Source organism: Plutella xylostella, chromosome 4 (genome assembly GCF_932276165.1).
Source record: "Plutella xylostella chromosome 4, ilPluXylo3.1, whole genome shotgun sequence".
NCBI lineage: Eukaryota > Metazoa > Arthropoda > Insecta > Lepidoptera > Plutellidae > Plutella > Plutella xylostella.
The window spans coordinates 3765975-3787398 of record NC_063984.1 but is presented as its reverse complement, the minus strand read 5'-3'; the positions used below and the strand labels follow the sequence as shown (position 1 = coordinate 3787398).

Here is a 21424-nt window from a genome sequence, read left to right as displayed (position 1 = left end):
GGCCCTAAGAATCCTTATTAAATAAAAATATTCATCAAAGTTTCACATTATATACAAAGTAGGTATGTAAGTACCGATTGCCAAAAAGGAATTTTATTTATTTTGGACCTCATCAACATTTCATTGGTGGAAGAACAATTAACTCACCTATGCAAGAAGATAATCAGCAGCAACAACAGATCATAAAGAGCGTAGTTGGTCTTCCGCTCTATCCCGATGATGCGGGGCGCGGTGAACGGCATGTTAGAGGGAATCACCTTCTGGTTCCACGGCAGGATCTCGAATTGGAACATGCTCTTTATTAGCACTATCACCTGGAATGGGAGAAGAAGGTTAGTATGAGTGAACAACAAATAAAGGACAAACAGTATTTTGTGTAAATCTTTTTTTTAACTGCCTCCTCTAAGCGATGGTAAGCAATTATCGTGCTGACTTTATTAATTATCTACATATTACAAACATTAGTTGAAGAAAGTGGGTGGTTTACAAGGTGAGTAGGTATTTAAATTAATAAACAGCCAATAACCGTTTATTGCTGGACATAGGTCTATCTGCTGGAAATACTAAAAAAAACAGTATGATTAGGAGATGTGTTCTTTTTTTCTATTAATTCTTCTAATATGAGGGGTTTGAGTGCTTTATTATATCAAGTTAGGTAAAAAGATCCGCAATATTTTACCTCAGTGTAAGCGATGAGTGTGACCCAGAAGGTCTTGGTGGGGCGCGGTATGGTGAGCGTTCCCCACAGAAACACCATCAGCGGAAGCGGGATAGACAGTATCGTAGCCGATTGTATCTGCAAACGTATACATTACGAATTGAAAGGTCATTTTTACCCCTATATTTTATTGTATATTATGATGATTGCTGAATAACTCGTAAAATCTGGAGTTACAATTTTGACAAGAGACAGTTTAAGACTTTGCCCAGTAGGTTGCGCCACCATGCCGTAAGAGAGTTTTCTTCAACTCTACAATCTATTGCAAAAAGGATATTATATAGTAATCCCAAAAGGGGTTGATTCTAGGGGTCGTACTGGACTTTTGCGATACCCTGTATATCTAAACACATAAGACTGAAATTCTACAAACCTGATTGATAAACACCATGATGTAGCACACGATGTCGGTGTGCGCGATAATGGCGTACCACAGGGCGTATGCGAGGTGCACCACTGGGGACTTTTCCTGACGGAACAACGAGTCGTCTTGGTCTTCTAGCGTGCTTAGGTCCTTGCTGAAAAAACGCAGGTATTCTTTAGCTTCAGCAGTTATATGACTTTAATGAGTATTGGAATGAGTTTGAAAAGTTAAGTTTCCAGTTTGTATAGTTGGAAGAGCTGTTAGCCGATCACGATATAATTGTGATGGTTATGTGCTTCGGTTGTAATTTGGATTTTTAGCACATGGCTATTAGGTCGGAAAAGAGTAGACAGTAAAAATAAGTAAAGTAGTAAATTTTATAAGAAATGTTATATTAGGTATAAGTAGATTCGATTAGAAAAGTAGAAGAAGTTACTTAATTAAGTATAAGAGATATTCGATATCGTAACTTACCAAAACCTATTAAAAACACACACAAGACACAAGCTTCAAAACGTGAATACGAAAGGAAGAGATGAAAAAACAATGCAAAGCCCCACAACACGGTGAACAAAACCAACTGAATTTGAGCTACGACGACGTTACAAGAAAAATACTGGCTGAAAATACATTATTCAATTTAGAAAAACAAAACATTCCATATTCAAACTGCGTCGCGGCTCAAATTTGCGCCAACTACTCAACCTTTCGCTGGACTGCAAACTAAACATGCTCTCGTGTTCTGAGGTCCCGTCTTCATCTTCGCAGCTAAGGTCAGTCGGGGAGGCAGTGGAGGCCGGCCCCAGCGCCGCGGGGCTGCGCCGGGCAGAAAGCGGGGTGTTGTCCAGGCCTCCCTCCATGCTTGGCGCCAAAATGCGTATTTCCGGCACGCTTATGTCACTTAACTTACGGCTGCGAAAACCCGCCCCAAAAGTATGTGTAAGCCAATGTTTATGGTGGATTTGGAAGTTTCGGTTGGGTATATATTGGGTGTCTTGTCGACTGCTGATGTATAATGTATAGTCTGTTATTGACATTCATAGCTACATACTTATGACGATTATTACTATTTAGCAACTAAGGTCTACCTCTAGGTGAGTGAATATTTCTTTTATTGGTATGTAATATATGGTTAGGAATTTAACGATCTAATATTAAATGTTACTAAATACAAACCCCATTTCTACTTCAGGCACAAGCAGGTTATTCATTTGTTTTTCCATACATTCCTTATGGAGACTGTGCAGCATGCAAAGATAAAACGCTACTCACTAAAAAAAACTGTCTAACTCTAAATAATGCCATGAGAACTAAACTGTTAAAGTTCTTTACTTTATAACTAAGCTTTCAGGTTAATTTTAGTTTAATTCACATAGCATAAACATCACATCTAGATTCTAGACATTCACATAAAACCATAATATTAATTCTAATTATGTATGTGTTAATGATGTGATCAAATCAATCCCACTACATGCATCTCAGTTGGCTACAAAAGCGATTATTTATTTTAGCATTCATTGGCACATCATAAAGTTATCAGAATAGCCACCAATATAACAGTAAAATCGTCAGTTAACTCACGTTTGTTGCATGACAATAGTCTCTGGCAGCGGCTCCCACACCTGCTGCGCTCCCTCGCGCAAACCAATGCCAAAACCTTCAGATTCCTGCAATTTCATACACAGTTCTTTATATATCAAATAAAAAAATATAGCTACGAAAGTGGTTTGTTTGTCCCTCTTACCCTGAATAACAAGTTTGAAAAATATAGATTATTGAGACCTAAAACCGTTGATACGCTTATAAGAAGTACACTGTATCGTCTCCAGGTAGCTCCTACTACAACTGTGACTAGTGGCGCCACCTACAGCCGTGTGGCAGTCACCTTGAGTATCTTCTTCTCTAGCGCGAGCGTGCGCGAGATGTAGCGGTAGTCGCGCGAGTAGCGCATGACGTGGCGCGTGAGGGACACCAGCACGCTGCACACGCACGCCCACGCCGTCTCCAGGTAGCTTCTACTACAACTGTGACTAGTGGCGCCACCTACAGCCGTGTGGCAGTCACCTTGAGTATCTTCTTCTCTAGCGCGAGCGTGCGCGAGATGTAGCGGTAGTCGCGCGAGTAGCGCATGACGTGGCGCGTGAGGGACACCAGCACGCTGCACACGCACGCCCACGCCGTCTCCAGGTAGCTTCTACTACAACTGTGACTAGTGGCGCCACCTACAGCCGTGTGGCAGTCACCTTGAGTATCTTCTTCTCTAGCGCGAGCGTGCGCGAGATGTAGCGGTAGTCGCGCGAGTAGCGCATGACGTGGCGCGTGAGGGACACCAGCACGCTGCACACGCACGCCCACGCCGTCTCCAGGTAGCTTCTACTACAACTGTGACTAGTGGCGCCACCTACAGCCGTGTGGCAGTCACCTTGAGTATCTTCTTCTCTAGCGCGAGCGTGCGCGAGATGTAGCGGTAGTCGCGCGAGTAGCGCATGACGTGGCGCGTGAGGGACACCAGCACGCTGCACACGCACGCCCACGCCGTCTCCAGGTAGCTTCTACTACAACTGTGACTAGTGGCGCCACCTACAGCCGTGTGGCAGTCACCTTGAGTATCTTCTTCTCTAGCGCGAGCGTGCGCGAGATGTAGCGGTAGTCGCGCGAGTAGCGCATGACGTGGCGCGTGAGGGACACCAGCACGCTGCACACGCACGCCCACGCCGTCTCCAGGTAGCGCCGCAGACGGTCCGGGACTGTCTCTTGTTCTGTGGATAAATGGAAGTGTCAGGTCTTGTCGCCCAAACGCTCGCGGCGGTATTCTGAAGGTGCAGTCAGAGGTGACTTGCAAGCAAGCACGAAAGGCAATAAAAAGTAACATGCATCACGCACAAAATTTATACTGAAACAAATAAGGTAATTCTGTCATATAACCTTTAGTTTCTCAAATTGTGTGTTTTATGCCATTATCATGTAAAAAAATTGGTTTCAGCGTTTCCAAATCAACGAAATTTACTTTCAATAAAAAGGCTTACCAGGCTGTGAGGTGAAGTCATCAAGAATAGATTCGTCATGATCCTTGCCGCCAGAAGGTGCCCGACTGTCTCGCGATGGGCGACGCAGCTGTTAAAAGAATTGTGACTTATAATCTTTGGATATGGATATAAGGTGTTCCGGTTACTAGTATTTTGAGAGATAGAAAAAATTATACATAGTGAAAATCACTAGAGAAGATGTATTAAATTCTACATAGGTAAAGTAAGATAATGTAAAATATTATATACTTAAGTGATTGTTTAAAATTGTATGATGTTTGTATTTTATTCGACCAACAGATAAACTGACTTACCAAGAATAATTAGTGTTAGGTAATATTAGTGAAAAGATAAATACGATACGACATGCAAAAACAAATTAAAATAATCCCTTACAAACCTTCAACATGCTACTTTTGTTTATAAATATTTCTTATAGGTTGTGGGTTCAATATTGCCTGCCTTTAAAACTAAGTACATAATAACATTGACTGTTTCTAAATCTCTCTAAACCTGACATTATGACCACACGCAAGTGAAAAGTTCTCTACACTGTTATTAGTAATCTTACGGAATTCTGACAGTTATCAATTTTAGACAAATCAGAGATCACAAACCTTTTTGGGCTGGGCACTTTTTCAATACGAGTCTGGACATCTGAGACTATAATATATTTTTTTTAGTCCCTGTATCCATTTTATTAAGTGCGGCGCTCCAAATTAAAAGGGGATTTACCTACATACTTAATATATTATTTATTAAGATAACATTAGGAGAAACAAGATTATACATAGGTATAGACGAACATAAATTTGAGCAAACGAAACTTAGGTGTTTAAAGATTGTGCCTAAAGAGTTTTAGACGAAACGAGCCTTATGTCACATAAGTCTTGGCAAAGTGATGGTTCGACCAAAAAAGTTTAGACCATACGAGTTATGCGAAATGAGTTTTGGTCAATAAAGATTATGCCAGATGAGCGGAACCCGCCTCCAGCATCTCCATACTGCCTTCCTAAGCTTGGACCATTTCCCACCACGCTGGTCCACTGCGGTGTTGGTGGGTTCACATATGATCACATATGTTTTCCTTCTCCGTAAGAGCGATGGTATACATTGTACTTAAATTCAAAGAACTCATTGTTACCTACATGTCAGCGCCGAGATTCGAACCCGCATCTCTTGCTTGAGAAGCGGGCGCTTACCCGACTGAGCCAGTTGGACTCGCGCAGTGAGTGTTCCGTACAAGTATACTTAATTACCTGAGGTAGTTTTCCTTTTAATTTCATCATAATTATGTACATCTATACGAAATATCAGCTTGATATCTTTACCCGTTTCCGAGAAAAAAGGTGGTGACAACAAAGTGTGATCTTATAAGGGTTCCTTTTTTTCCTTTTGAGGTACAGAACCCTCAAAAAGAATAGTGACAATCGGATCAATCGTTTCGGAGATATGCGTGGACAAACATACATACCAACAAGCATATAAACGTACATAGGTACATAAACATTTTGAATATTTGTTTATTAGCCCTAATACTCGTATATTGTCATATGTCAATATGGTGCAGTTCCAATAATCTTACATACATACCGAACATATTATATGTACTTACCGAATAGACAATCTTTTTTTGAAATTGATTAAAAAGGTTTATTATCCCTGAATTTAGTAGGAAGTGATGCCATGCTAAAGAATAAAATAAAGCAATTAAAATTAAAATTAATTGGATACATGGGTCGTGAGTCGTGATCCTACTTCATATTATAAATGCGAAAGTTTGTAAGTGTATATGTGTATGTATGTATGTATGTATGTGTGTATGTTTGTTATTTCTTCACGTCAAAACGGCTGAACCGATTTTAATGAAATTTGGAATGAAGTTAGCTGACACCCTGGATTAACACATATGTTACTTTTTATCGCGGAATTCCCACGGGAAAACTTATTAAGGCGAAGCGAAGCTCGCGGGAACAGCTATTATATTGAAATATTTGTTATTTTTGTATTAGTTTACTTGAGCAAGTAAATATTTAGATTTATCTTTTTGTATAAAAATATTAAGAAAAAATTATTGCCCAGAAATGGATCGCAATTTTTCATTTTTTCGGTAAAGAACTTTTTTAGTAGCATCACTTATAAAATGTCAGAATTCTTTCCAATTAAAAATCAGAGATTAGTAGAAAGAACCTCAGCGAAAATAAATCATTTGATGATTGATTGACCAGCTAGTCAACATTGAACCCCAAAACACTACATACATACAGCTTGCAACAACTCACATCATACGAGTAGGAGTGCGGTCCAGGCGAAGGCCTCGGCGACCCGAGAGGCCTCGATCCGCTGGTCGACGGTATCGCCGGCATGGACCGCCGCCGTAAGCTGACCGCGTGCTTGAGGTCCGTCTTGATCGCCGTCGACAGAAGCTAAGCCAAACCACCACCCGATAAGCCCAAGCTAATGTGTTATTTTGTGGCGCCAGCTAGCTCCTATATTTAAACCTTGTCAACAGTGAATGTTGCTTTAGACATTGCGGGTAGACGCTGTCCTGAATTTCGATCAGAATTTTTGTAGCAAAATCTGTCTTCGATTGGCAAAGATGATAACGTTGGGATTGAATAAGCATTTGATGTTATGTGACAATGACAAGGTATAATAGTGGAGCTAGCCGAGTAACGCAGAATAAAGAGATGATTTCGAATACAAAGTTCGTAGGTAGTCAATACTACCTAGCAATAATCGCGTGTTGGCCATAGCTGTTAAGCATTATTGTTTTTATAATAAATAAATAAATAAATAAATAATTAATATTTACCGTTTATCTAAACGATATGTTTTAACTGAAAGAGAAATTCAGCTATATCTTCTCTTTATTCTGCGTTGTGTAGAATACTTTGCATGTAACTAATCAATGTACTTCGCTTACGATTTACCGCGGTGAGCATCAGATATAATAATCTGTATGTTTGCTGTGCAAGCTTCTTTGCGTCAGTGTTGATGATGTTACGTGCATTGTATACTTGCGCCTTTATAGGATATCTTATAATCAACGATGTAACTTATACCACTTTTAAATAATAATAAAAAAATGGTATTAGCGCTAGAACTAGCATTACAAGTATGTATTACACATTTAAAACATACAGCCTATGCACTTGGGTAATCAATAAACATTTTAAATTATTTATGTTCAGTATTGCTAGTTTTGTGACAAAAGGGTGAAAACATTGCTACGCAAATGTTATGATTGCTTATGATACACTTCAGGTTAGTCACCTAAAGCTTAATAGGTAAATGCTCTATAAAATCCACTCGTAAATTCCTTACCAAAGCACCTAAAGTGCATTAAACAATATGAACATCTCAAACATATCAATAAATCCAGGAATACACCATGCAGGAATATATCAAATCCAGGAAATAAGAAAATGTATCAATGAATCCCAAACTCTTTTAAAAATTAAAATCCATCATGCTATCATATCACCCATCTCCTTCTCCATGCTTTTCTCCCAATAGTTCATCATTTTCACCGCTAGATGGCATTATCCAATGAAATGTCCTCCCTCATTTTGGGCATGATTAAAGTGCAATTAAATAGCTTTCTCGCTTTGCCATCAATGCTTACTTACATTTACGCTGACTGAAAGTATAATACGTTTAGTACATACCTTTCCTAAGCCCATTTCCTTAGGTGCATCTTCATCATCAGAACTGGATTCTTCACCTTTGAGCATTCCGTCGGTGTCATCAAATTCTTCAAACATGTAGTAGTCTCCCGAACGCACCGCTGTATGAGATAATGGAGGTTAGATATAGGACCAAAATGTAAGTAGGTATCCACCACCACAAAAGAACATGGTTCATCATCAGTAGCATCATCATCATGCATAAGATTTTCATTGGGAAAATATTTATCGATCAAGTTATTCAAATACTTATGTGTATTTCTGATAATGATAATATAAATTTTCTTTTGTCATCGTAGTTTTATTTAAATGCAGCAAAAACATTATATTAAATTGTGCATATTGCAATAAAAATCAACTTCTAATGTGCATCACAACACAACATCAAATTCAGTGTAGAGAAAACACATGTAATTTTTAAACAATATAATCCTCATAATTTTGAATATAACTTACTATCCCATTCCACGGGGAAAGACATCTGATACAAACAAAAACTACACTTATTCGAATGTAATATGGGTCCTGTCAGATGTCTTTCCCGTGGAATAAGATATAAGCCAACATTCTATTGCATCTTTAAATTTATATGGCAAGCACATAGCATACTATATTTGTCCTTGCTTGATATAAAAGTGATCAATGACAAGATATTCCTCTATCAGTATAATTAACACTATGCACCTATGTATTGTATACATATAAAACACAAACACAGTTCTATATATAGCATGCAACATATAATTATAATCCCATGCGACGAGCAAAGCGGCACAGCATCAACACCATTAGCTTGCAAAATAAAAGCGTGTGGCATATTCTGTCTTATCCACATTCGTTTATTTACATAGCAGAACTGATTCTGAGCCTTTGAAAGTCAGAATCAATTCCCATTTATGTACAATTTATACAACAAAACCCGTGACCAATCAGAAAAGAATGACAACAAAACATTTAGATCATTTTCGGAATAACCTTTTGGAGCCAATCGTGGAATGTTCTAGACAGTCTAGCCGGCAGTCAGCGTACCATCACCAAGTCTATGCTAGCGAATCGGTTAGTAATGCAAAGATCAACTTGTTAGGCGCTAGTTGTGGACTCAACGTTACCCTTCTGATGGCTGGAGGGCGGCGCGTATGTCGGCCTGCCTACAAGAGAAAGGCACAACTCAGCCAGACGGCACACGGGACAGACAAGCGTCTGTTAATGGCTATAAGGTCGGTTTCACAATGTCCACTATTAGGTAAAAAGTCTTATGATTATTAAGTTATGTTTCAATAAAAAATTGTAGAAAAAAAACAACTATAGACACTGTGAAACGCATAAAAACGAAGGACAAGACATAAATGTAATCAAGAATCTACATGTCGATAGAATATTATAAGACCAATAAGAACTAAATTAAGTTAAAAGTGCGCTCGTTAAACTCCGTGCTCATAACAATACCATGCCCGTTGAAGATTGGGACAATGTTTTAGCTGGAAAATAAATATACATTATAACATGTACAGGAACACCACAATTCATGAAATGTATAGGATGGACGGACATAAGCGTAATGGTCCAACACCAAACTTGTTTAGAACGCACTAATTCAAATACCTTGGGCTCTCTTCGCAAAATCGCGCCGCCTAATCGACTCAGACTCAGTTTCAGAGCCACTTCCTAAAGAATTAAAAACACATTTACAGTAAATCCATCATAAAAACGAGCATCTAAAGGAATGCTTTACATTATGTACAATGTAAACACAGAATCACGTGGTGCAGGATAACTTGAAGAGACTAAAGGGTGCTTGGATCACACAGTAATAGTTACACGTATGATGCGAGTGCGGCTCGGCGCGACTCGACACCGATATGATTGAGGTCCTCTGGAGGAAGCTTGGACTCGCCACTGTGTTCCTCCTTCGAATCGGCGGCGGAGAGAACACGGGGTAGGATTCCTCTGGACTCTGCGCGCGAGGGATTAGCTCAGACGACGGCGGCGATCCGAACGATATCCTGCGAGGCTCTAAGTACGCGTCGAGCGAGACCGTCATCAGCGCTGATGAGGGAGAGGGAGGGCCGCCGTGTGAAGAGGACGGAGGAGGGGGCAGGGCGGGTGGGGGCGGGGCGTTTGGGGTGTCGGGACGGGACGGCGGCTCTGATTGGTCGCTCTCGCTAATGGGCGTGTGGAAGCCGCGCGGGGAGGCGGGGCTCTGGGGCGTGTGGTACCCGCGGCTCTGCTCGTCCGAGTCCCCTCTGACCAGCGGCACTTGCTCCGACTGGCCCGGCTGCGTGTCGTCTTCGTCATCATCCTCATCCTCATTCTCATCCTCGTCTGATTGTGATGATTTGCGGAATGCACAAATAATAGGTAAGTGTTTGGATTACGCCAAGTAATTTATAAATATCTTGAGCTATTGGACGAACATCAAATAATCTTAAGAGACTTATCAGTTCAATAGGTACAGAAGTTACCTCTATAGGCAATAGAAAAAATAGTATTTACCTCGGTCGTGGTGTATGGGATCCTTGGCAAGAGCACCTTGAATCTTTTTCTGGTTGGCCTTGATTCTCTCCATCTTCACTTTGATTTTCTCCAATATCTTTACCTCTTGGTCCTCTTGTAGCGTCATCTGTTTCTGCCTTAGTTCTTCTATTAGCTCGGCGCCTCTGTAATTATTTATGAAAAATAATTATAAACAAACAAAAAACTCGACTGCACGCTAAAAAGATGAAAACAAGCCCCAGTGGTAATGGAAAGTATCGCAGGCGGGGACCAGCAGAGGGTTCACCATTTAGCGGTCAAGTTGGTCCCCGCCTGCGATACTTTCCATTTACACTGGGGCTTGTTTTCATATTTTTAGCCTGCAGTCGGGTTTTTTGTTTGTTTATAATTTTATATATTTTTATTTGTAACTTTTTAATTGTTTTTATTTTATGAAATTTTATAAATATATATGAAATTTCTAAAGTTCGTCTCCACTACCTCCAAGAGCAGAACATTCAGCTTAACTGATCCCTATCTATGCGATGATGATGATAGTAATTTTAAGTTTATGTATGTATATGTGTATGTATGTAATGTATGTATGTATGTATGTATCATGTATATAATTATTTACTTATATTGTATAGGTATAGTTATATTAATATTTTGGTTAGGTACTCAATTTAGACCATCTTCTATCGTAAGCACTACCAATCACTTTTTCAACATCACCAAAGGTTAACTGGTAGAAAATGCTGCTAGCATTAAGTTCGCCTTTGTAACAATTTATTTTGTTCAATAAAGAGTTTAATAATAATATATCAGTAGACCGGTTTTAGTTTAAGAACATTTTTTAATTCAATCATTTTGGTGTTGTAATTTAAATACCTACAATATGCAAATTTTTGTAATGTGCTAATAAAGCCCTTTCATTTGATACCCATCACGGCATAGTTGGAAAATATTATTTTTTCGATCAACACTTTATGTCCTCTAGAAGGCGCTATATACATTTTAATGTAACATCACATAGCCTATAACCATCGCGCAATTAATACGCTTCTAACGATACGTCATACATCAAAATTTATCAAGCCGTTTAGGCTACAGGAGAGAACAAAGAAACAGACAAACATAGATACATACATACAAACATACAATTGAAAAACATTACCCTCCTCCTTCGGCAGTCGGGTAAAAAACATTAGATAGTGGGAGTGGCATTAGGTATATAGTTGTGGATAGCACCGCTTGGCCCGACCAAGATACATCCCACAATATTGCAAGTATAAATGAGTGCTTTGACGGACAGTATGCAAAACGCATAAAACGTCTGTTTATATGAGTACAAATGGATGTGGATGTTAGATGGATGCACACGTGGCGTATAAGAGGCTTTTTGGTTTAGTCGGACGTTATCAATATTCAAGATATTCACGAATTTAGGCATAATAGCCGTAGCAGCCGTAGCCGTTGAAGCGTCCGTAGTCGAGCGGGCCTCAGTGATCGTAACTGATCGCTGAGGTTAAGCAACAACTGACACGGTCAGCCATTGGATGGGTGACCAATTTCAAGTGGTGCTTTTCTGGACGCTTCCGTGCTTCGGACGGCACGCTAAGCCGTGGGTCCCGGTTACTGCTTCGGCAGCAGTCGTTAAGCCTTGTCAGAGGCCTTCGGGCGGCTTGAAAAACATCTGACAGTCGGGTTGCCCACTTACCCGACAACTCTCTCAGCACAAGCTTGCTTGTGTTGGGGTCCACCAACCCGCACTTGGCCAGCGTGGTGGACTAGGCCTAAACCCTTCCTTCATTGGAAGGAGACCCGTGCCCCAGCAGTGGGGACGTAATGGGTCGTGATGATGAGGCATAATAGTGCTTAATTCACTCACCTAGAAGCCAGAACAGTGGTAGCCTTGCTCTCATCAATAACTCTGTAGAAGTAGTAGCTGTGGAACAGGCGTCGCTGCAGAATGAGGAAGGCGAAGCAGACGCCGTCCCACGCCAGGCCGATGTCCTCTTGAGGCACTGAGCATGTCGCTTGCTGGGGATAGAAAGGTGAAGAAGATTATAAGTAGATTGTATACTCGGTCTAAACTGATATTACAGATATTTGTCAGAAAAGCACGCAGGCTATACATAGGCTATGTTATGAGCCGTATTTTTATACTTGTCGCCCAAACGAAAAAAATGTATCTGAATCGGTGAGTCTGTTTCGGGACCACATAAATAGACATCATACTTCCAACACTCCGCTTTCTAGATGGATGTCAAACGTGCAGTTACAGATTCCCCACTAGCAAACCGCTTCAGCTGGTCAACTAACCTTTACATACTTCATCCTAATAAAATGCGAGATATTCCCGCCGGCGAACTTGTCCACACACCCGATGCCGAGCAGCTGCACGAGCCAGCACGCGTGCTGCTGCATCACGGAGCTGAAGATGCAGCCCGGGATCTGCAGGAACGCCTTCACTACTACCACTGTCACGTTGTACTGGAGCAGCCATGACCACCTGGGGACGAGGGTTGGGGTTGAGTATAAGGGGATTATATTGTTAATCTAAGGGGATTATACAGTGGACTGTAAAGTAATCTAAGGGGATTATACAGTGGACCATGAAGTAACCGAAGGCAATTCACTGCACCAGACAATCTGCAAAAACTAATTTATACCTGTTCGGTTAGTTCGCGATTGTACGCGGTTAGCGATGATAAAATTCCACCCTGTGTTCTACGGGTAGGTACGAAGTTCGGGTCTAATAGACTAATTGGCCAATCGCTTGCCGTACGGTACGGTAGACATACATCTTCCGTACAACTTCCTCCCTCTGACATACTCAAACTCACACGAAAGACACCTTTTTTTACCGATGTTATCAAGTTTTGCCAAAGAATTGGCCATTACCTAGGGGTATAGTTCAGTGGTATCTAGTTAAGGTTATCCCTACTCATACTCACCACAGCAAAATAGTATGCTTCGGCCGTAAGTAAAAGTCCGTTCCTTGCCACAGGAAGATGAACGAGCCAACTAAGTAGCCCATGGAGAAGAGGTTGACTCTGTTGGTTCCCGTGAGGAACATGATGGCCAGCGTCACCCACAGCATGCCCAGGAACACCATGCGCTTTATCACGTCTAGCCAAGTGCTGGAATATAACAAGAGGAATATTCAAATAGACCTAATTCATACATAAGCGTCTCTTGAATAATATGGCGGCCATAGCGGCAAAGGTTTTGTTTGACACACGCCTCACCCTGCACCTCCAATAGGATCTAAACAGTGACTAGATCATGTTACATTATAGTTTACTTGTACACGTCGTAACAGGGCGTCTTATATTGATACTAACCAAAGTTTTATCGCCAAATTCATAGGGCGCAATATCACAGAATCACTTTTAATAACAGGTAACAGAAAAAATTGCTCAGCAAAGTAACCTATAAATCATAAATTAACCAAAGTACCCAATGTATCCCAAAAAGTCCGGCACCGGGTTGACAAACTCCGGGGTCTCCCAATCCTTGCCTATATCCTCTCTATTCGACCCTCCCGGGAAGTTATCACCAACGCTTCGCTCTATGCGGAACACCCGGAACTGTCTCGAGGCGAAGATGAGCAGGAAATAGTCGAAGATGAGTTTGGAGGCGTGCGGCGGCGCGTCGGGGTAGGGTAGGTAGAGCCACGTCCGTAGGTGTTTCATTTGCTGGAATTGAGATTATGGTTTGAAGGGTTATGGAGGTTATAGAAGGTGAAGGAAATGAGATGAATTTACATAAGGTAAGGTAAAAATGCAGGTGAAGTATGGTTAAATGGTTTGGTAAGCCTAAAGCCAGTACATACAGATAATACAACAAAATCATCGTAGCATCAAGCGTATTCTGATGTCAATACAGCTCATGCCATAAAGGCAGTTTTTATGTGACTTTATGCTAACTCAAATATACATGTACTTAGCTATAAATAGCATTAAAAAAACCTTACCTCACTTTCGCCGCTCCAAGGATACGTTATACAGAACTGCGGCAAAAACCCAACAGATATCAGATACTGTATCGGAATAATCAGAGTTATGTACACTGTGAACGCGCCCCACACTCGGTTCTGTTTGACCCTGGACAGAGTGACGAGGACTAGAAGCCATATGGCGTATATAGCCGCGTAGACGTCCATGCGAGAGCCTATTACTCCCATTAGGCACATAAGGGTAATCTGAAATAAAAATATTGTATTAAAGCTCGGTCTGTGTACAAATAGGGTGGCAACATAGTCTGGGGTGTAGTCATGGGGTTTACTATATCAAAAAGTATATAAGTGAGTATGCAAGGTATGGGAGCTAGGCTAGCTGAGCTGAAAATAAGTGGACATATAAAGAATTTCCACTCCAAAAGTGTATGAATGATTTTACTCCCTCCCAGAATATAGGTACTGGAAAATAGAATAAGAATATTTACCTCAACTCCAAACTTGTAAAAGCCATAATTGAAGAGGTATTTGATGCAGTGTATAAGGTCCTTGTCAGCTTCGACGCGGCTTATGTCGGGAAACATTACTTTGTCCTTGTTATGAGGTATCAAACCCTTTGCCCTGTAAAAAACATAATAATGAATTTGTAGTTTATTGTCATTTTCAGAGGAAAGTTATATTGCATAATATTATGCAAAGATGGTTATGAAGACGTACGGTCAGCTGCATAAGTAGCTACACACTTCAACTTGTACCTTGTCAAAGTGACGAACCGGCAATGTTTCAACGACTTGATATTCGGTTTCAGATTGACTAGGTATAAAAGTGTATGCTACTTATGCAGCTGACTGTACTTACACATAAAAAATATATAAAAAAACGTACCTTATAGTCTGTTGTCGATATGTAACCAAAGAGTGGAACGTGAACAGTGCAATCATTGCAATGTATCCCTTGAGTAGCACTATCAAGGGTTTATTTCTCGATGATTTAGTAAACCCTACCCAGTCTGCGTTGTTGTACGAAGATACATTCAGTGTATTGTTCTCATCGTACTAGAAAAATAAAATGAGTTAAAGTTATGAAATATCTTGAAACCTTATCAATTATATCACTGGTTAATAATAGTTGCCATAATCACTATCGTTTAAATATTTTCTACTTACCCTAGTACAGTTGACATCGAAGAAAGAGTGCTTGATATAATCGATCTGATAGACCATTTTCGCCATTAAGTACACAGAGATAAGGGTGGAAATGAGGTGGATGAGCTTTCTCTGTTTGCTGGTCGTCAGCAGACATGCCGGCGAAATCACTAGCATGATCGGAACGTGCATTGCACAAACCTGAAAAATAAGGAGAGATAAATAATCGACAATAGTTTTTGACGCTCTAGACAACACCCTATGTTAAGTTACTCTGTGTTCTGTATTGTGTTGTTTTCTGTGGTTCTTTTTATCTAATTCACTATATAAAGATGACCTAAGCAAAGCTTATAAATTACATAGAAGTAGTCGGAAAACCCACTAATCATCGATAGACGGGTAAATAAATAAAACAAAAATACTCACATTGACAACAGACAGCAGCATCAGCGATATAAAGATAATCTTTATCAGATGAAGCTCCAGATAAATGAACACTTTATCGACGAGCTTGTACAGTTGCTCGCGACCGCGAGTGAACGCGCGGAACGCCAGCTCTCTGAATGTCACTGACGGGTTCTCGGTCAGCGTTGGCGCGTTCGAACGCGTCCTGTCCAGTTTCCTGAGGGGGTTGTGCTGTGTTAGTCGGTGGTAAGGTTGATTTTGGTTGCAGTTATTAAAATATAAAAAATATGAAGTGTGCATGAATGTATAATGTGGCAAGTTACTTGGCGACCCTCCTTGCGGGGTGAAAGAAGTGGCGGGGGCGAGGTAGCACGACATGCTACACACGTAGACAAGTGTGCCCGGATTAATGTCGCGATAGCTTGTAACTATTTCTGACGTAAGTAAAATTTTATTCTATGAGTGTTCCCGTAAATGTCATATTTAGCTTAAAATTTATAGTTTGACAGCATTAAAATTTGGATGTTTACCTTCAGAATATCTACCAATTTGAATTTATTTATGTAAAAGTGTTTTATTTTATAAATCAATTTCCATGTCACTTTCATGTTCACTCCCTGTTTGAACTTGTTCATCGTCGTCGTCATCCTCATCTTCATCATCGTTTTCATTAACTTCAATTATAAATCTTAGACAAAAACCAAAAAACATTATACATACTTTGAAGTATAATGTACTAGAGTACGCCAGTCATATTAGTTCAGTGTACACCTATAATATTTTATGTTTAATTTACATTAAATTATAAATAAACAATAACATACCTGTCCAATACATCGTCAAATACTCTATCAGATTTATAATATTCGTCTTAATTTTTTATGACATGGTCGTCACAATTTCTACACTTTTCAGGCGAATAATTAGAGAAAAGCAACTCTAAGTCTTTTATCTCTTTATCTAAGTTAGAGTCAATCGACGTTCTTGCGAGCTCGCCTTTCACGTACCGCCACACGAGTTCAATAGGATTTAATTCCGGGTGGTATGGGGGTAGGCGAAGCACGATATGACCATGTTCTTTCAAAATTTCATCAATTTTGTAATTTTTCTCTGTGTTTTGCTCATTAATTACTTTCATTAAATCACATAAATTTTGGTTGCTTTCCTAGTTACAAGAACTGACAACTGACGCACTGTCATATGGACTCTTCGTCTTTGTTGTTTACTTTTTCGTATCTGACTGCGCAGTACCAACCTTTAGCCGCGTAGCATGACTGATCCGGTACGCTGTTCTACAAGAAGCCCCTATATTGAGACATTATACGATTTGTTGTTTTTAACGTTATTTTGTGGACGAGTTATAGATACCTAATAATAATATAATGATAATATTAAAAAGGCCTCAACACTCATCCTAAGACTAAGACTAATGGTCTCAGGATCAATGATCTCATGTGGGTCGCACTCAAATTATGACAGACTTTTAAGACATGTGGCCGCCTCGGCTGCGCGGCCGAGACTGCCGTAAAAATGACATGCAGTGCACGCGTTGCCCTTCACCGCTGCCCCTCCCGCTACCCGCTGTCGTCTTGGGTACCTCGTCCCCTCCGCGTCTGTCACCCCGCAAGGAGGGTCGCCAAGCAACTTGCCAATCTATACCTTACATAAAGTTTCGACACAGGCAGAGATATGTAAGCATATAGTAGTATAGTAGTTGAGTTAAATAGACTGAAACACAAATACGTCAAGCTTTGTACATATTTCCATCTTCTCTCATCACAATTTGTCGCTATCCCCTCTCACAGATAAAGTAACCTTATACTATTATAACTTATGCTATCTCCCTCTTCAATACTACTCATGTACCTTATGTAATGGTCGCCATTTTTATATAATTTCTTTATATGTGAAGCTAATACCGGCAGTAAACTACAAACACTCACGGCACGGAGTCTCGTTTCTCGTTGTTGCTATACTACTACATACTGTGTCAATAATAAACACTCACGGCACGGAGTCTCGTTTCTCGTTGTTCTCGTTCTCCAGCTGCCTCGAGGACATGTCTCGCTCGGTGGAGCGGTCCGACTGCGCGCCGCGCGAGCCCGGACGCACTTCTTCTTCTAAAGGTAGGGCTGTTATCTGTTCAACAAGATAAACTATTCAATAGATTCCCCCTCTAGAGGCAGGGCTGTTATCTGTTCAACAAGATAAACTATTCAATAGAATATTATGCCAATGTAATGGACGCCCCTAAGGCAGCTTAACCGATTACCGTCGTACGGTAGTGGCTGGATGAGGGAGGCTGAGGGCAGAGTATTGCGGCGCTCTTTGGGAGAGCTATATCTAGCAGTGAACGATTACGGGCTGATGATGAGGTTGATATATCTTATGCCTAAGTTAGTAAGTGTGTTCGCTAATCTTTCGCATGTTATAATTAGGCATAATTACATTAATACATAATTTACACATAATCTCAATCTTCTACTTACATCGTTCTGTATTGTAGAAGCGCCTTGGCTTGGACGACTGGATCCACCTTTTCCGTCTGATCGGCTACTGTAATAAATAATACAGTTTAAGTTAGTTAAAAATACGATCTCGTCTCTAAATATAACTATCATAAAAATCATGAAAATGCCGGACGAACCCCCTAGTGTATGCTATACGTATGCCAGTCGTGATGACAGGCATACGTATAGCATACAATAGGGGACAAGGCGGGCTTAATGCTAAAAAAAAGTTTCTACCAGCCAACCCAAAAATATGGTATGTATTTGTCAATCTAGACTAACTCTACATTAGTATAAGGCGTGCAGATAAAGAAACACTATGAAAATGGCGGCTTGTTAATACTCCTTCTTACTCCCACTCATAGAGCTGCCGCCATTTACATATAGTTTCTTTATCTGCGTACGTTCTATTACACCAACTCTAGATTTGTATATGGCGTGCAGATATAGAAACACTATGAAAATGGCGGATGGATTCGTGCTATTTCACCTTCGTATGTTAGAGCTGCCGCCATTTTCATATTGTGTCTTTATCTGCGCTTGTTACAATCGTTATATTTACAATCACCTCCTGCCCAGCTTCCTGGGGTCGGACAGCTTCATGAAGTCCGCGTGGAAGTAGTGCACCTGCATGATGGTCATGATGAGGAACAGCGTCGGCGTCAGCAGCTTCACGAACAGCTCCGCCGGGTGCCATGTGTCTTAGTGACAAGGTGGGCTTACTGCTAAAGCATTGTCTACCAGCCAACCCAAAAATATTGTATGTATTTGTCAATCTAGACTAACTCTACATTAGTATAAGGCGTGCAGATAAAGAAACACTATGAAAATGGCGGCTTGTTAATACTCCTTCTTACTCCCACTCATAGAGCTGCCGCCCTTTACATATAGTTTCTTTATCTGCGCTTATTATAATAGTCATATTTAGAATCACCTCCTGCCCAGCTTCCTGGGGTCGGACAGCTTCATGAAGTCCGCGTGGAAGTAGTGCACCTGCATGATGGTCATGATGAGGAACAGCGTCGGCGTCAGCAGCTTCACGAACAGCTCCGCCGGGCGGCACGTGTCTTAGTGACAAGGCGGGCTTAATGCAAAAAGCAGTTTCTACCATCTAACCCGGATATATGGTATTTATCAAAGGTGTTGTATTACACTAATTCTACATTAGTATAAGGCGCACAGATAAAGAAACACTATGAAAATGGCGAACGGATTGAGCATGCTATCATTACTCCTTCCTACTCCCGCTTATAGAGCTGCCATTTACATATAGTTTTTTTTTATCTGCGCTCGTTATATAGTCGTTATATTCAGAATGACCTTCTGCCCAGCTTCCTGGGGTCGGACAGCTTCATGAAGTCCGCGTGGAAGTAGTGCACCTGCATGATGGTCATGATGAGGAACAGCGTCGGCGTCAGCAGCTTCACGAACAGCTCCGCCGGGCGGCACGTGTCTTAGTGACAAGGCGGGCTTAGTGCTAAAAGCATTGTCTACTAGCTATCTCAAAATGGTATTTGTCAGACTTGTTCTATTACACCAACTCTACCTACATAAGTTAGTGGCGTGCAGACAAAGAAACACTATAATAATGGCGGACGCATTCATGATATTTCGCTCACGTATGCCTATTCAAAACTCCCTCTTATGAACCGGCCGCCATTTTCACATTGTTTCTTTATCTGCGCTTATTACAATCGTTATATTCAGAATCACCTCCTGCCCAGCTTCCTGGGGTCGGACAGCTTCATGAAGTCCGCGTGGAAGTAGTGCACCTGCATGATGGTCATGATGAGGAACAGCGTCGGCGTCAGCAGCTTCACGAACAGCTCCGCCGGGTGCCACGTGTCTTAGTGACAAGGCGGGCTTAGTACTAAAAGCAGTTTCTACTAGCCAACCCAAAAATTGTATGTGTCAAATAGGCTAACTCTACAATAATGTAAGGCGTGCAGATAAAGAAATACTGAAAATTGCGGCTTTTTAATACTCCTTCCTACTGCCACTAATAGAGCTGCCGCCATTTTCATATAGTTTCTTTATCTGCGTACGTTCTATTACAACAACTCTATATTAGTATGAGGCGTGCAGATAAAGAAACACTACGAAAATGGCGGTTACCTAATTCTCCTTCCTGCTCCCTCTTACAGAGCTGCCGCCATTTTCACATTGTTTCTTTATCTGCGCTTGTAACAATCGTTATATTCAGAATCACCTCCTGCCCAGCTTCCTGGGGTCGGACAGCTTCATGAAGTCCGCGTGGAAGTAGTGCACCTGCATGATGGTCATGATGAGGAACAGCGTCGGCGTCAGCAGCTTCGCCAACAGCTCCGCCGGGTGCCACGTGTCTTAGTGACAAGGCGGGCTTACTGCTATAAGCATTATCTACCAGCTATCCCAAACATATGATATTTGCTAAACTTGTTATCCGGGTAGCACGTGACTTAGTGAAAAGGCGGCTTTACTGCTAAAAGCATTTTATACCAGCCAACCCAAAAAATATCGTATTCGTCAAACGTGCTCTATTACACCAACTCTAGATAAGTTACTTAAGGCGTGTAGATAAAGAAAAACTATGAAAATGGCGGACGGATTCTATATCGCTTTCGTATATGCCTTGTCAATACTCCTTCCTACATTCACTTATACAGCTGCCGCCATTTACATATAGTTTCTTTATCTGCGCTTGTTACAATCGTTATATTTAGAATCACCTCCTGCCCAGCTTCCTGGGGTCGGACAGCTTCATGAAGTCCGCGTGGAAGTAGTGCACCTGCATGATGGTCATGATGAGGAACAGCGTCGGCGTCAGCAGCTTCACGAACAGGCCCGCCGCGTGACACGTGTCTTAGTGACAAGGCGGGCTTATTGCTCAAAGCACTTTCTACCAGCGAACGCAAAAATATGGTATTTGTTAAACGTGCTCTATCACACAAACTCTACATTAGTTAAGGGCGTGCTGATAAAGAAACACTATGAAAATGGCGGCTTTTTAATACTCCTACCTACTCCTACTTAGAGCTGCCGCCATTTACATACCTATAGTTTCTTTATCTGCACGCGTTATATTCACTCTAACTTATAGAGCTGCCGTCATTTACATATAGTTACTTTATCTGCTCGCATTACAATAG

At 41.0% G+C, this 21424-nt stretch overlaps 1 protein-coding gene across 1 annotated transcript in view; it reads right to left on the bottom strand.

Moving 5' to 3' along the window:
* The window catches only part of LOC105387812 (piezo-type mechanosensitive ion channel component), a 53670-nt gene that overhangs the window by 14365 nt on the left and 17881 nt on the right, over window positions 1–21424 (bottom strand). The window contains exons 16-38 of the mRNA XM_048631838.1: window positions 18276–18339; window positions 17795–17925; window positions 15808–16003; window positions 15403–15582; window positions 15122–15291; window positions 14725–14857; window positions 14255–14482; window positions 13738–13976; window positions 13233–13418; window positions 12598–12787; window positions 12164–12315; window positions 10294–10457; window positions 9228–9233; window positions 8910–8948; window positions 7783–7901; window positions 6394–6537; window positions 4112–4199; window positions 3687–3844; window positions 2667–2752; window positions 1788–1994; window positions 1092–1236; window positions 680–796; window positions 148–314 (exon numbers count right to left, since the gene is read on the bottom strand). Coding sequence (XP_048487795.1) covers window positions 148–314; window positions 680–796; window positions 1092–1236; window positions 1788–1994; window positions 2667–2752; window positions 3687–3844; window positions 4112–4199; window positions 6394–6537; window positions 7783–7901; window positions 8910–8948; window positions 9228–9233; window positions 10294–10457; window positions 12164–12315; window positions 12598–12787; window positions 13233–13418; window positions 13738–13976; window positions 14255–14482; window positions 14725–14857; window positions 15122–15291; window positions 15403–15582; window positions 15808–16003; window positions 17795–17925; window positions 18276–18339 — 3309 coding nt within the window. The remainder of the gene's footprint in view (window positions 1–147; window positions 315–679; window positions 797–1091; window positions 1237–1787; window positions 1995–2666; window positions 2753–3686; window positions 3845–4111; window positions 4200–6393; window positions 6538–7782; window positions 7902–8909; window positions 8949–9227; window positions 9234–10293; window positions 10458–12163; window positions 12316–12597; window positions 12788–13232; window positions 13419–13737; window positions 13977–14254; window positions 14483–14724; window positions 14858–15121; window positions 15292–15402; window positions 15583–15807; window positions 16004–17794; window positions 17926–18275; window positions 18340–21424) is intronic.